Source organism: Rana temporaria, chromosome 3, assembly GCF_905171775.1.
Source record: "Rana temporaria chromosome 3, aRanTem1.1, whole genome shotgun sequence".
NCBI lineage: Eukaryota > Metazoa > Chordata > Amphibia > Anura > Ranidae > Rana > Rana temporaria.
Window position 1 is genome coordinate 79,199,690 of NC_053491.1, and position 16,138 is coordinate 79,215,827.

Sequence of the window (16,138 nt, forward strand, 5' to 3'; positions counted from 1 at the left end):
CCGGTGGGGGACAGACGCAGCATCCACTTAGGGAAGTGTGATTTCTTAAAAAATATATGAAAAAAATGCATACTTCTCTTAGTTGCCCTTTTATCCACAGTATTGAATTTCTTGCTTAGTTCCTGCTGAAATACAGGCACAGGCGTTGTAAGGTCTGTGTTTACTTCATTCTAATGGTATATTGGCAGACTATAGCTAGTACTTCTACCTGCAGTACTTGTAAGCAGATGACTTTTGTGTTAGAAGCTTTGGTTATCATTATTATTCTTCTTATTATAATACAGGGTTTATATAGCGCCAATAGTCTGCGCATCGATTTATTTTTGCTCTATTGAATTAATCATGCTTTCCTTTAGGAAATATTGTATATTCATCAAGCAGTGTAGCACATTTCTCTTTAGGGTTGTCTGTTCTGTTAATTCATTTAGGCACAAACTAATTTCAAGCCTAAAAAGTTGTATGGTCTTTACCATCTATAAACGCCTGGTCTATCCAATGCCTAACATTTTAAAATGCATATTGTGTTCCACAGGTAAACAATGTAGACTTCACAAACATTATCAGAGAGGAAGCTGTCCTTTTCCTGCTTGATCTACCCAAAGGAGAAGAAGTCACAATTCTGGCGCAGAAGAAAAAAGATGGTTAGTTTTATCAACAGATATGTATGATAGTTTTCCAAAGTCTTGCATCACACTGCATATGAATACAGGTTATGCAGTTTATGACATCTGTCAAATATTCAGACTGTAATGTTAACCTGCTAATGCATTAAATGTAGGTGCTACATTATAATGAAAGATGACTTCAGTCTTTATATCCATGATCAGTAGAGAGAAAACAGTCCTAGCATTATGCAAAGGTGTTTCAATTCTCACCATAACAAATAGATCACATAGCTATAGAATGTTCCTATACTGAAGGGAGGGAAAGTGAACTTATACATTGCTCACGCTAGGACTGGCACACTGAGACACCATAAGGTACCTACTAACCTTTATTGTGCACTTTATCAGGCACTTTAGCGCTAAAAATAGCAACTGTAAAGCACCTAAAAAAAGCCTCATCTGCAATCCCAGTGTGAAAGCCCGAGTGCTTTGGGGCACTGCGTGGGCAGGATGTAAAAAGAAAGTCCTGCAAGCTTTGCGGGCGCTTTTAACCCTTTATTCGCCTGCTAACAGGGATTAAAAGTGGCGCAAAAATTACGGCAAAGTGTTGCTAAAACTAGCGTCGCTTTACCGCCGATGCCCAGGCGCTGGCAGTGTGGAAGGGCTCGGTCTTGTGAATTCTGGTGGCTTTGTTTTCTTATTTAATTCTGCTTAAAGCATTTTGTAAAGATTCAGATTTGTATTATTATTATTATTATTATTATTTATTTTTTAAAACAAACATGTCATACTTGCCTGCTCTGTGCAATGGTTTTGCACAGGGCAGCCTCGATTCTCCTGTTCTCTGGTCCCCAGCCTGCACTCCTGGCCCCCTCCCCCCTGCTGTGTGCCCCCATAGCAAGCTGCTTGCTCAGGTGGCACTTGTGCATGCTCGATTCTAAGCCACCTTGGTATGTCTGAGACGCACAGTGCACTACTTGGCCCCACCCCCAGCTCCCTCTGACATTTGCATGTGATTCTTGGGGTGGGGGGTGGAGTGTGTACCTTTTTTTTCGTGGGTCTTCCTGCCCCACTTCCTGCTTCTCATCTTCGGCCGCCTGGGCAACGACTCCTCTCGCCCTAGGCGGCCCCTCCCTGCCAACAATCTTCTGGGACACAACTCAGATCCCAGAAGAGCACAGCGCGACCCGCGCATGCGCAGTGCACGCCAGGCCGTTAAGCCATAAGCTGTCATGGCTGGGTGCCCACAGTTAACATGACAGTACCGAGGAGAGGAGGAGCGAGCCTCTGGGCGGCTGCATCTACGGACCGTGGGGCAGGTAAGTGTCGGTTAAGTCAGCAGCTACACTTTTTGTAGCTGCTGACTTTTAATGAACTAAAAAGTCAAACTCCACTTTAAGTATGAACCTGGAATTATCAATTGGTTGTCAATTGTGAATTCTAACGCTGTTTTTAAATCATTTTGTTTCTTCCAGTTTATCGTCGCATTGTAGAGTCAGATGTTGGGGATTCCTTCTATATCCGAACGCATTTTGAGTATGAAAAGGAATCTCCTTATGGACTCAGTTTTAACAAAGGAGAGGTATTCCGGGTGGTGGACACGCTGTACAATGGGAAACTAGGATCATGGCTGGCTATAAGAATTGGGAGGAATCACAAGGAAGTGGAAAGAGGGATTATTCCAAACAAGAACAGGTAAGAGAAAACTGGTAAAATACTTTGTTGCTGGATTTTGTCATCAACTTACTATTGTGCTAAACAAAGTGGCTATTATAAATATTAAAGGGGAGCTCCACCCAAAAATGGTGCTTCCGCTTTTCTGGAACCCCCCCCCCCCCCCCCTGGTGTCACATTTGGCACCTTTTAGGGGGAAGGGGGGTGCAGATACCTGTCTAAGACAAACATTTGCACCCACTTCTGGGAATAGGAACTGCAGCAGCCACGCCCCTACCCGCAGCCCCCGCTGTCTTCTGGGAAACACACTGTTCCCAGCAAAGAGCGGGGGGCAGTGACGGCACGGCGCGCTACTCGTGCATGCGCAGTAGGGAACCGGGCAGTGAAGCTGCTACGCTTCACTTCCCGATTCCCTAACCGAGGATGGAGGCGGGTGCAGCCGAGGGACGAGCGATTGCTCATCCTCGGCTGACGACATTGCGGGCACGATGGCCAGGTAAGTTTCCATTTTTTTTTTTTTTTAAGGTCAGCAGCTGCAGTATTTGTACCTGCTGGCTTAAAGCGGAGCTCCACCCTAAAGTGGAACTCCCGCTGATCGGAACCCTCCCCCCTCCGGTGTCACATTTGACACCTTCCAGGGGGGTGGGGGGTGCAGATACCTGTCTAAAGACAGGTATTTGCACCCACTTCCGGCCACACAATCTCGGGCAGACTGCAGGCATGATGTCACCTCCCCCCCCCCCCTGTTTTATTCTGGGAACACTCTACTCCCAGTACACAGCGGGAGCCAATCGGCAGGCGTAGCGCGACTCGCGCATGCGTCGCAGGGAACTGGGCAATGAAGCCGGAGCGCTTCACTTCCTGGTTCCCTCACCGAGGATGGCGTGGGGGGTCCAGCAGAGTGACGAGCGATCGCTCGTCCTCTGCTGCGGACAGCACTGGACTCAAGGACAGGTAAGTGTGTTAATATTAAAAGTCAGCAGCTGCAGTATTTGTAGCTGCTCGCTTTTAATTTTTTTTTTTTTTCAGCGGACATCCACTTTAAAAACATTAAATAAAATTGGCGGAACCTCTGTTTTAAATATTAGACCTCTAAACCTAAGATAGTTTAATGTTGGTAGTAAGGTATACAGCTACATAAAACATTTGTACAGCAGAAATAAGTTACAGCAAGAGTTGTAGGTCTTGGGGAAACCCTGAAAATGCTCTAATCTACAACTCATAGTGCGTTGGTGTAATCAGTAAGCTGCAGATATAATAAAAAAAATAAAGAAGAATAAATAATAAAATTGACGTCTTTAATGTAAAACCTGGGATTACTTTGGTGTTCAGTGATATCACTAAATTGTGGCCCGAGAAATAAAAGAATGTGTTGTAAAGGTACTATAGACCAAAGGATGGTGTAATCCATCTTGGTATTTTACAGATGTATATCTGAACCTCTGTTTCCCTTGCACTCATTTTTAATTCTATACCTACATGTTACTATCAGAGTGGGCTCTTGGATGAGAAACTATGATTTCCTTTTTTTAAACTTTCATTAGAAAAACTGGGGAAAAAAAGGCTTTTACTAACCTAAAATGTGCGCTTTAAACACATTTCATAACCCTCGGATGCGCCTCAACTGCCCATCCTACAGAGGGGAGGACAGAAGCTTTGTGGCAGGGGTGCTCCAGTGGGGAACAAAAGAGGGGCACATATGGGCATTCACTGATCTCCACATGCATTTGACAAAAAGGGCCCCCTGCTGCTCCTGTACCAGTGAGCGGGGGCCCCAAACTCATGGCTATAAATCTAATAAAGGAGTGATTTTACCCCATTCATTGGACATGTATCTAAGTGTGTAGCAGGAGGAGAAGGCAGGAAATGTTCTTTAAGAACTGGCACAGGGTACATGACGACATCCATGCAGGAGCTCAAAGAATACATTTGGGCGGATATATCATTCTGTGGAGGAACCCCTCGGGATATCTCACAGAACCCTAGATAATAATAGAGCTTTTTTAGTTTCCAAAATGTTCAAACCAAAAAGATGGACCCCTGCCCTTGTGGAAATGTTTTATTGTTAATTCCAGTATTGAACACCATCCAATCTGGAATATACAACTCGTTGGTCCAGTGATGACAAGCGTATAAGGTATAAAACATTCTATGCTGCCTATAAACATCATTGGGCCCATGGATGCGTGAGCATGACCTGACTGGCCAAAGATCTTTTATTTTAATAGATTTTTCCAATAAACTGTACACTCTGATTTCCTGAACAAATAGGTTTTTGTTGATTTGTAGATTCTTCCTGATAATGGCCTTCTATCAGGTTACATGGTGCTGGGATAAAAATGTTTAACTTGCAGCTGAATACGGTCCGATCCCCAATAAGTCATCAGGGAAAGACTGCTGGTTGGAGAGGGAGGGGGGGGGGGGGGCATAAAGATGTCTTGCATTTTATTTCTGCATTATACTTCCTATGGTCTTCTAACTGGTTGTCTGTCTTTTTTTTTTTTTTTTTTTTCCTATTCTTTTATCAGAGCTGAGCAGCTTGCAAGTGTGCAGTACACTCTTCCCAAAACGGCTGGTGGCGATCGTGCAGATTTTTGGCGTTTTCGAGGCCTCCGAACTTCAAAGCGAAATCTCAGGAAAAGCCGAGAAGATATCTCTGCCCAACCTGTTCAAACAAAGTTTCCTGCATACGAAAGAGTCGTGTTGCGAGAAGGTTTGATGTTCCTTACTTGTCATTTTATTGACCTTTTTCCATTTAAGCTATGTTCCTTTTTAAAAGGATCACTTTCCTTTACTTTCCTTGGTCTTGAAGATGGGGTATTGGAAATGCTATATACCAAGAAGACATTTAGGGAACTGGCCTCTTCTCTGTAATGTTCTCTTTATGACTAACTTGGACACATCCTGTTTTATTTTCCTTTGCATATACAGTTTTTTTTTACTTTAGTCGCATCATACATACAGAAAAAGCATGTGGTTACAATTTCTTGTATATACGCCCACATTTATGTGAAGATGTACATACCACCGAGTTCAATCATCCCTGCACCCCCTCCCTACCAGATAGGGTGGCTGACAGGTTCAGTTTTAAAACGTTCCTGTATTTGAATATACAGTATCTCACAAAAGTGAGTACACCCCTCACATTTTTGTAAATATTTTATCGTTTCATGTGACAACACTTAAGAAATTACACATTGCTACAATGTAAAGTAATGAGTGTTCAGCTTGTATAACATTGTACATTTGTTGTCCCCTCAAAATAACTCAACATACAGCCATTAATGTCTAAACCGCTGGCAATAAAAGTGAGTACACCCCTAAGTGAAAATGTCCAAATTAGACGTTTTCTCTCCCTGGTGTCATGTGACCTGTTAGTGTTACAAGGTCTCAGGTGTGAATGGGGAGCAGGTGTGTTAAATTTGGTGTTGTCACACTCACTCTCTTATACTGGTCACTGGTAGTTCAACATGGCAAAGAACTCTCTAAGGATCTGAAAAAAAGAATTGTTGCTCTACATAAAGATGGCCAGGCTATAAGATGATTTCCAAGACCCTGAAACGGAACTGCAGCATGGTGGCCAAGACCATACAGTGGTTGAACAGGACAAGTTCCACTTGGCACATTCCTCGCCATGGTCGACCAAAGAAGTTGAGTGCATGTGCTCAGCGTCATATCCAGAGGTTGTCTTTGGGGAAATGGATGTATAAGTGCTGCCAGGATTTCTACAGAGGTTGGAGGGTCAGCCTGTCAGTGCTCAGACCATACGCCGCACACTGCATCAAATTGGTCTGCATGGCTGTCGTCCTAGAAGGAAGCCTCTTTTAAAGATGATGCACAAGAAAGCTCGCAAACAGTTTGCTGAAGACAAGCAGACTAAGGACATGGATTACTGTAACTATGATAAGACTAAGATAAAATTGGTTCAAATTATGTCAAGCATGTGTGGCGTCAGCCAGGTGAGGAGTACAAAGACGAGTGTGTCTTGCCTACAGACAAGCTTGGTGTCATGGTCAGGGGCTGCATGAGTGCTGCCGACACTGGTGTACCATGATTGCCAACATGTACTGTGACATGCTGAAGCAGAGCATGATCCCCTCCCTTCAGTGACTGAAACGCAGGGCAGTATTCCAACATAAGGACCCCAAACACACCTCCAAGATGACCACTGACTTGCTAAAGAAGTTGAGGGTAAAGGTGATGGACTGGCCAAGCATGTCTCCAGACCTAAACCCTATTGAGCATTTGTGGGGCATCCTCAAACAGAAGGTGGAGGAGCGCAAGGTCTTCAACATCCACCAGCTTTGTGATGTGTACAATCCTGCAGGGTATAGGCACATGATCCAGTTTTTTTGATTATATATTGTATTATGTTACCATTGTATATTTCTCCCCAGTCTTTGGAATGTGAGTAGAAGATTGTGCATGGTGTGGTTGGTTGAGAATGTTGTACATTTTGTTATAATTCTCACTCTGTACATTTTTGGGAAAGGGGCTTTTGTATTTGGTTTGCGATATGTGAGTATTTTATAATAAAGGACCGTTTCAGCACTTGCATTGCTATTGAATAGTAAGCAGCACTAAGCTGGTAAGCTGACAAGGTTCACTTTAGCACATTTCTGTTTATTTCCTGAATGATATACTTCAGTGCTAATTCCTTGTTTAAAGCAGAGTTCCGCCATTTTTATTTTTAAAGTCAGCAGCTACAAATGCTGCAGCTGCTGACTTTTAAAATGAGGACACTTGCCTGTCCAGGGCGCCCGCGATGTCCGCACCCAAAGCCGATCTATCCCTCGGCTCTCTGGTGCTGCCGCCGCCATGTTCGGTAAGGGAATCACTTGCGGCTTCACTTCCTGGTTCCCTACTGCGCATGCGAGACTCATGCTGCGTGATCCCACTGGTCCCTGCTGTCTTCTGTGACCTGTGTGTCTCCCAGAAGACAGCAGGGGGGACAGAGCAGGCACTGGAAGTGGCATAGATACCCGCAGGTGGCTCAGGTATCTGTCCCCGGAAGTGGGAGAAAAATACCTGTAATAGGCAGGTATCTGCTCCCCCCTGAAAGTTGCCAAATGTGACACCGGAGGTGGGGAGGAATCCGAAAAGCGGAAGTTCCATTTTTGGGTGGAACTCCGCTTTAAATGCAAGGGTACAGAGTAGTATCGTTTAAATGTATTTCAACTAACTTGGAGTTCTCATTTAACATATTGCATTTCATTGGTCAAACTGTTTGTCCTGTATAATGAGCATTTGTTTTCTCTTTCAGCTGGATTCCTCAGGCCCATTGTTATCTTTGGTCCCATTGCTGATGTTGCACGAGAGAAGCTAGCTAGAGAAGAGCCTGATATTTATGAGGTGGCAAGTAAGTTTGCAGTGTTTTGCAGCAGTTTGTATAATTTTTTTTTCAGCTTTACTCAATGAATAGTTTCACTCGGCCTTTGTCTAGCTGTCATTTCTTTATAAGCCTGCTGACCATTCTTGTAAATATTATTAAATAAAGATCAGAAAACCCTGAGTTGATACTACCCAAGATGCATATCCGATCGCTAGAATGCAAACATACATAACATTAATAAATCAAATAGTGTGGCGCTAAATTAATACAACATTATAGAAAATATACTTAATGTGCATAAAATTGTAATATAAATGTAATGATAAAAATCTCAATTCATAAAGTGCAAAATGCAATTTTACATTTCATAAATACACCAACATAATACAATTTAGTGTTTTGAAAAAACAATATTCAAATTCTATAAACAAATAAAAAGTTCAAATTCATGAATTAAAAAAATCTCAAAAGTAGGCAATTCATTTGCAACATCTAAAAAAATGTAAGGTATATAGTTCCATATCCAAGTGCAAGTAATTGCCTATATTTATTGGAGAAGAGTGGCAATCTAAGTGCCGGTTCACACTACAGCGACTTGGGATCTGGCTTGTGTCGCCCCCAAGTCGCCTGACATGAGAAATTCCGTTGAAGTGAATTAGTCGTCATAATGTGCACTACTGAAGTCGCTCCGACTTCAGAAAAGGTTCCTGTACTACTTCAAGGCAAATTGTAGGCGACTTGTACCCATTGATTTCAATGGAAGTTGCCTCCAAAGTCGGATCACATTTCCATATTTACGCCCACCAGACTACGCTTCAATCTTTACTCAAGACCCTTTATTTCATTAATGCTCCTTAATGGAATATATATGGTTATCTCCCTCTTATGTCATTAGTTTTCCACAGTATCATTAATTCACTCAACTGATTGTTCAAACAGGTTGGGAACTAGTCACCAATGCCAACATTTTAGGAATTTTTTAGAACTCCTCCTATGTTTATATGTCAATTCCTCTCATCTTAGATTATGATTGATTGCCCTAATCCATTGATCTATAGTTGGCAGGAATTTTGATATCCATTGTTGTAATAAGTTATTGAGCCACATACATAGTTCTTAACCACATCACATGCATTTGAGCTGGAAGGGTCTCTTTGTTTTGTATACAAATTAACCTGTGTTAAACATAACAGATTTAAAGTGGATGTAAACCCAAATTAGTTTTTTTATGTCACAATGTAGAGAATAAGATTTCCTATCATCCGTGCCCAGTCTTGCCACACAGAGTTAATCCAGCTCTGAGCAATCCTCTTTTATTGTTCAGTGAAAATTAAGACTTCCAGATAAAAACCTGTTTTTTTGGGCTTGCATCCATTTTAAAATATCAAATAACCCTCCCAGTAGCGATGCAGTTTAGGACATCGCCACAGCATATGTATAACTATACATGTATCAGTAGTGCACCTTTGGGCAGTTTGGTGTATCTGCTTTACCCCAAGAGTATAGCTTTAAAGGGGTATAGTGGGCTCTGCGGATGATAAATACCTGAGTTGGGCACTGTGAAGCGGATAAGGATACTTCAGATATTCTTCAGAGCTTGTTTCCACTCCTCGTCACTAAGTGTCTCTAGATCCCTACACCATCACCCAAAGCTATTCACTTGTGAATTCTAGCTGCCGTTTGAAAAGAATAATCTATAAGTCCCTATTTAGAGCATTGTGCAGTTACTGCCAAAGTCAGGATTAATAAAGGATTATATTTTAATAAAAAAGTCCTTGCTTGACTTTGCAAATCATGCAGTAGATTGAAAATTTGCGTTTATTGGGCAAATTATATCTTTCTGACTGTTTATGACCTTAATCAACAAGTTGACAGAATTCAAACTTTCTTCCATAGATCAACATTTTCAAGCTTTGCAACCTCAGGCAATTGCAAATTATTCCATATAGGCATATTGAGTATCTTGTTTAATAGTAGTCAAAATCTTATATATGAAATAAAATGTAGGCTTATTTTAATAATAATAATAATTTAAATAAACTACTATTAACTGTACCAGTGGATCTATCGGCAGCTGAGAGAATATAATTTACTGTATGGGATTCTCATAATCTATGACATTCCATCCATGTAATTGCTGAAGTTGGGATGCCAGAAAATACAATTCGGAACTGCCACCCCTCCCTCATCTTTAGGCAGCCGCAAAATTTTGAATCTAATTTGGGGTGTTTATATCTCCAAATCAGTTCTCTAAACTTAAAATCTCAGAGGAAACCTTCCTGGACAATTATGCAATAGATATAATTGTGGCGTCCATGTCATCTTTATCAAATCTTCTCTACCTATTATTTTTAAAGGGAGTTTACTCAAAATTTTCCCCACTTGCTTAAACCGCTTAAGTAGTGGGACTAAATTCCTCTCCACACATGTATTTACTTGTTATGTAACTTGTACGCCTAGATAGTTAAATGTAGAGACTACGGCTATTTGAAAGGATGAATTTGGCAGGTTGGTCACCAGGAGGTCACAGGTAAAAGAACCAATTAATTGTAAAACCAGAGGAAGAAAAAAAAAAAAAAATATATATATATATATATATATAGATGGATGGATGGATATGGATATATATATATATATATATATATATATAATTTTATTTTTTTAAGACGTAACTGCCTTCAAAGAAGAAAATGTCTCCAAAAAATAAGAGTGTATCTGCATATAAGGCAATCTTATCTTCTCCTAAGGGTTTATAAAACCCAATTACCATATTTATCGCGGTATAACGCGCTCCCGCGTATACCGCGCACCCCTAAATTGCCCCGAATCCTGTGGAAAAAAAGTTTTTTTTGTACTTACAGTTTTGGTGTCTTGCGCGGCGGCCTCGTCGGCTGCGGCTTCCGGGGGTCCTCTTCGTCGGGTACGGGTCCTTCTGCGGCTTCCGGGGGTCCTCTTCGTCGGGTACGGGTCCTTCTGCGGCTTCTGGGGGTCCTCTTCGTCGGGTCCGTCTGCGGCTTCTGGGGGTCCTCTTCGTCGGGTCCGTCTGCGGCTTTGGGTGTCCTCTTCGTCGGGTCCGGCGTCCTTCTGCGGCGTCCTCCCCGCTCGTTTCCCGCGCCGAGTTTGAATACTGCGCCGACATATAACGAGCACAGTACACTCGTGTATCGTCGGCCAGGCTCGACAACTCTCGCACTGACGTCCTGTACGCTCAGGACGTCAGCACGAGAGGCGCCGAGACTGCCCGAAGATACACGAGTGTACTGTGCTCGGTATATGCCGGCGCAGTATTCAAACTCGTGGCGGGTATCGGCGTATACCGCGCACCCACGATTTTTCCCTGATTTTCAGGGCAAAATAGTGCGCGGTATACGCCGATAAATACGGTATATTCCATGATTGGCGGATAGAGGCAGCTAATGGTTCCAGGGCCAATGAGTAAAGGTCAAAAAATTGTTACATCCAATGCTGATCACCCATGATATAAGATAAAGTTGGCGCCTTACCAGATGGTGTGGACCATATTAAATAACCATTTAAAAGGGTTTTTTTTTTTTTTTCCCTAAATAGCTTCCTTTACCTTGGTGCAGTCCTCCTTTACTTACCCCATCCTTCGATTTTTGCTTTTAAATGTCCTTATTTCATCTGAGAAATCCTCACTTCCTGTTCTTCTGTCTGTAAATCAACACAGTAATGCAAGGCTTTCTCCCTGGCGTGGAGTGTTATGCTCGCCCCCTTCCTTGGACTACAGGAGAGTCAGGACGCCCACTAACGCACAGCTCCTTTCTCTATCTGCAATGAGGGGGCGAGCACGACACTCCACACCAGAGAGAAAGCCTTGGATTACTGTGTGGAGTTACAGACAGAAGAACGGGAAGTGAGGATTTCTCAGAAGAAAAAAGGGCATTTAAAAGAAAAATGGAAGGATGAGGTAAGTAAAGGAGGACTGCACTAAGGTAAAGGAAGCTATTTAGGAAAAAAAAATTGTACCTTTTACAACCCCTTTAAAAAAAACAGGATGTCTCTGTCACTCCTCATCTCCTTGCTGCGAAGTCTCATGTGTTCTTTTATAGTGGGGTACCCCTTCTTATACGTCTCTTGAAGAGTAGAGGCGAGATGAATTCCTATAGTAAGGATATGTTGTCCTTTTTTCATGAGGGTGGAATGTGAACTATATTAATCCACATCTTTCCAATACAGAAATGGGTATTGTATCTTTTTACCTGCGTACTCAGTGTTTGTGTATTTTTCTGTAGGAAGTGAACCAAGAGATGCAGGTACCGACCAGCGCAGCTCTGGGATCATTCGTCTCCACACAATCAAACAGATTATTGACAGGGTGAGTGATTAATACAATGGGATGTTTTAAAAAATAGCCCGGGTTGGTCATCTTTCAGATGAAGCTGACAGTTTGACTAGTGCCTGTGTAGGATTGATGTTAGCTGATTAGGCATTTAAATCTAACAGAGAATTGATTTTAACATTTTATCGGATGCCATAAAGAAATTAAATTGCCTTGCTATGCTTGTGCCTTTTTATGTGCATTTACCTGTGCTTTCCAAATGCTAGCTCCGACATATAGGCATTGAGGATCCTTATATATGTGTTTATTACATATTGCCTGGGAGCAACGGGACCATTGCCATACCTGTTTATAATATTTTGTTATTCTGCGCTCGGATTGGTGAATTCATGCAGTGCTGTTGTTTCTACAGGATAAACATGCACTTCTGGATGTGACCCCAAATGCTGTAGATCGCCTGAACTATGCACAGTGGTATCCAATTGTAGTGTTCCTTAACCCTGACTCCAAGCAGGGTGTGAAAACTATGCGAACGAGGTTGTGCCCAGAATCTCGAAAAAGTGCCCGAAAACTTTATGATCGTTCACATAAATTACGCAAAAATAATCATCACCTTTTTACAAGTAGGTACAAAATACATTGTGCAAGTGATGATCATTTTATAACCATTTGAAAGTTTTGCAGGTGCCAGGATTATTTTGAATGTTTGCCGTAATAAACGAGACATGTTTAAAATAAAAAACTCTGAAGTTTTGTTGAACATGCCATGAGCTGCTGGTTTTTAAGGGCCTATGTGCTTACACATTTCAGTGTGCTCCATTGCCATTCATTTTGAATGACACCCCAAGCCACTGTTAAAGTAGTGATCAACGCTTCTGCATTACAGTGCACTTCAGTGCAGATGCTGTGTGGTGTGCTACTAATAAAAAAAGGCCTTGTAGATTTCTGGGCCACTGCCATGCGTTTGCAGTCAGTTACTAATGAATGGGCTGCCTTAATGCAACACACATTGATGCATGACATATTGCATTTAATGGAGTACTCTACGGTTCAGAGAAAGTGAATGGGCCCTAAGTAATGCCAGCAAGGCACATTACAACCTGACTGCACAGGTGCATTTTTTTTTTCTTGGAGCCTGCAGAGAATTGCCACAACGATCAGCAAACCGTGGGTGCAATATCGGGCTCCTGCAGAATCTCAGTATTACTGTCTGTCTGTACCCTCCTGTACAGGCAGACAGTTAATGGAGAGCAGCAAAATCAATGAACTACAGGAGCGCTCACCAATGTCCTCACAGTTCATTGAGAGCTACAAGGCATCTGCTGGTACTTGTAGTTCATTTATTCAAAGATTTTTGTGAATGAACGATGTGGCTGTGTGTACGGAGTCCCGCATGGCCGCACTCTTTTTAAATTGTTTGATGGGTGGTGGGAGAAGATCCCGTTGTCACAGCAGGGGGATCAGAGGGGCGCAGGCAGGTTATTTTTTTATTACATGCTAAACCTGGTGTAACATTTTGCCAAAGGTGAATTATCCTTTTAATCAAGTGGTATCTTATGCTCCAACCAGGCGTGACCTAAACTTGATTTTTACAGTATAGGGGCACATAAGCTTCCACAGCAAGAAAGAAAAATCATTACGTCATTAAAGGGGTTGTAAAGGTAAATGTTTTTTCACCTTAATGCATCCTATGGTACCGGCCCCCCCCAGCCCCCATCTTACTTACCTGACCCTCGAAAGTCTCGCGCTCGCCCCTGTCATCCTCCTCGGGTTCTCACTCTGTGGCCGTTGATTGGCTAGGTTGGATAGATTGATAGCAGTGCAGCCATTGGCTGGCACTGCTGTCAATCACATCCGATGACGTGACGCGCTGGGGGCGGGGCTGAGTGATACAGTGAGCTGCTATGGCCGCCGCTGTATCACGGGAGCGTGCTCGCAAGAGCTTTCCACCATGCGATGGAGCTCACGTGAAGGTGGAAAGCTCTTGCGAGGAGGAGCCGAGACAGCCACGCGCGACCCCAGAAGTCCAGGTTTGGGGACACCCTGTGCAAAACGAGCTGCACGGTGGAGGTAAGTATAACATGTTTGTTACCAAAAAAAGATTTTTCTTTTTAGTGTTACTTTAAAGGAAACCTGTCCAGGATACAAATATGGCTTTGTGTTTTTTTTTTTTTTTAAGTCCTACGTCCATGACTGTCAACGCCCCCCCCTACTGTTTGGTACTTTAGAGAAGCGTATACAGCCAGTGAAGTATCCGATACTTCACATCTTTGTTCCAACTCTGTAAATGTAAAGAAAGGATAAGGATGGTAGCCCTGCAGTCTCATCATCCGTGACGAGGCACTACCCATATTGCTATGGGTCACGGGGACATGACTTCAAACTAACTGGAGGAAAGTTTAAAACTAATCTTAGAAAGTATTATTTTACTGAAAGGGTAGTTGATGCTTGGAATAAACGTCCAACAGAGGTAGTGATTTAGCAAATGGCTTAAAACATTCCTGGGACAAACACAGACCTACTAAGACAAACAAGTTAACGTTTTTATTTTTTTCTGCTGTCGCTTTTCTATGTTTCTATCTGGACTGGCTGCCTTTCAACCAAGCAGACTTGCTTGCAGTAATGTATATGAATAACCTGAAATAAATGGGATGGATGTTAGAGTATTATCTAGTGCGCTTTGTGTTCTGATTTGCTGGACCATAAATACAAATGCAGACAGCACGAAAGTACTTGCAAATCCTCTTCTTCAATGGATATAAAAATGTTTTAGTTTTTAAAAATATCTATCCTCTAATTCACTGATAACTGTTGCAGTTATTCACACTACATGTTCTACTTTGTCTTTTATATATCCATTTAATTATTATTATTTTTTTTAAAGGTTGCTATGCCAAGGTAACAGGATTAAAATAATGATATATTATGATTTATTTATTTTTTAACGCATCTTGTTTGACAGCAACCATTAATCTTAATTCTATGAATGATGGCTGGTATGGAGGGCTGAAGGAAGCTGTACAGCAACAACAGAACCAGCTGGTTTGGGTCTCGGAAGGCAAAGTAAGATTTTCTCTGTTTTAGTATCTCTGTGCATGAGTTTGTGGCAATGTTTTCAGCATACTCACTAGAATGCAGTGCCTGGAATTCACTTTACAGAAGCTGCAAATGTATGAAACCGCTCATTTTGCCTTTGATTTAGATGTGATGCACAGTACAACTGACACTTGAAGTGTTGTGTTTTTTTTTTTACTTTTAACACTCTTACTGAAGGTGTTTTACGTGTTTGAAAGGACATATTTTTTGTGTTAGCAACTGTATTAATTTTTTAGGGCTATCATGTGTTCCAAAAGCCATACATACAATGAAACACTAGCCATGGTTTGTTGAAATAATAGTGAGGACAGTGTATAGTTTTCAGTATGTGCATTAGTGGAAAAGATGTCCATACAATCGTGTGGATTTTAGAAAGCTGTCTATAAAGTAAATAAATTCCTGGACTTCTCCAGCAAAGATTCCCGATGTAGAATTACTAACCTGGTCTAACTTGACTTCATTCGGTGCAGGCAGAAGGAGGCACAGATGATGATCTTGATTTGCATGACGACCGTCTATCCTACTTATCAGCTCCAGGTAGTGAGTACTCAATGTATAGTACTGATAGCAGGCACACTTCAGACTATGAAGATACAGACACAGAAGGAGGGGCTTACACTGACCAAGACCTGGACGAGACGCTCAATGATGAGGCAGGGACTCCGCCAGAGTCTGCCATTACTCGCTCTTCTGAACCTGTTCGGGATGACAATTCAGGAATACATCAGGAAAACCAAGCCTTCCCATCCTTCCCACAGCAGCCACAGCCAATCATCAGAACTGATTCTCCGGGTTACAAAAATGTTCCATCTCAACAGGTAGGTCCAGTTTAGCTTTTTGTGCATGCTTCTTCTTAGTGTAGTAAATGAAATGTATAAAGGAAAATTCATTAATGTTACTATTCGGACACTGTTTAAAGAAAGTTTGCATGTGACATCACTGATCGTCATTCCCTAACACAGTGACAGCCACACTAAGAAGCACAGGGAGAGGTTTGTTTATGCTTACCCCTCCCTGTTCTTCCTTTCTGTGACCCGATCGCAGGACACCGGCGGCGATCGGATCCGTGGCGTGGTCACGGTGGGCAGGACCGGGTCGCGAGCTGCCGCTGGCGGCGCGCTTGCGACCCAT

General features: G+C 42.3%; 1 protein-coding gene across 10 annotated transcripts in view; it reads left to right on the plus strand.

The window, feature by feature from the left end:
- Positions 1-16,138, plus strand: part of TJP1 (tight junction protein 1) — a 539,980-nt gene that overhangs the window by 486,545 nt on the left and 37,297 nt on the right. For all 10 annotated transcript variants that reach the window (XM_040342798.1, XM_040342801.1, XM_040342802.1 and 7 more), the window contains 8 exons: positions 533-641; positions 2,081-2,300; positions 4,808-4,992; positions 7,543-7,638; positions 11,865-11,947; positions 12,324-12,534; positions 14,874-14,974; positions 15,478-15,825. In XM_040342798.1, the coding sequence (XP_040198732.1) occupies positions 533-641; positions 2,081-2,300; positions 4,808-4,992; positions 7,543-7,638; positions 11,865-11,947; positions 12,324-12,534; positions 14,874-14,974; positions 15,478-15,825 (1,353 nt within the window). The remainder of the gene's footprint in view (positions 1-532; positions 642-2,080; positions 2,301-4,807; positions 4,993-7,542; positions 7,639-11,864; positions 11,948-12,323; positions 12,535-14,873; positions 14,975-15,477; positions 15,826-16,138) is intronic.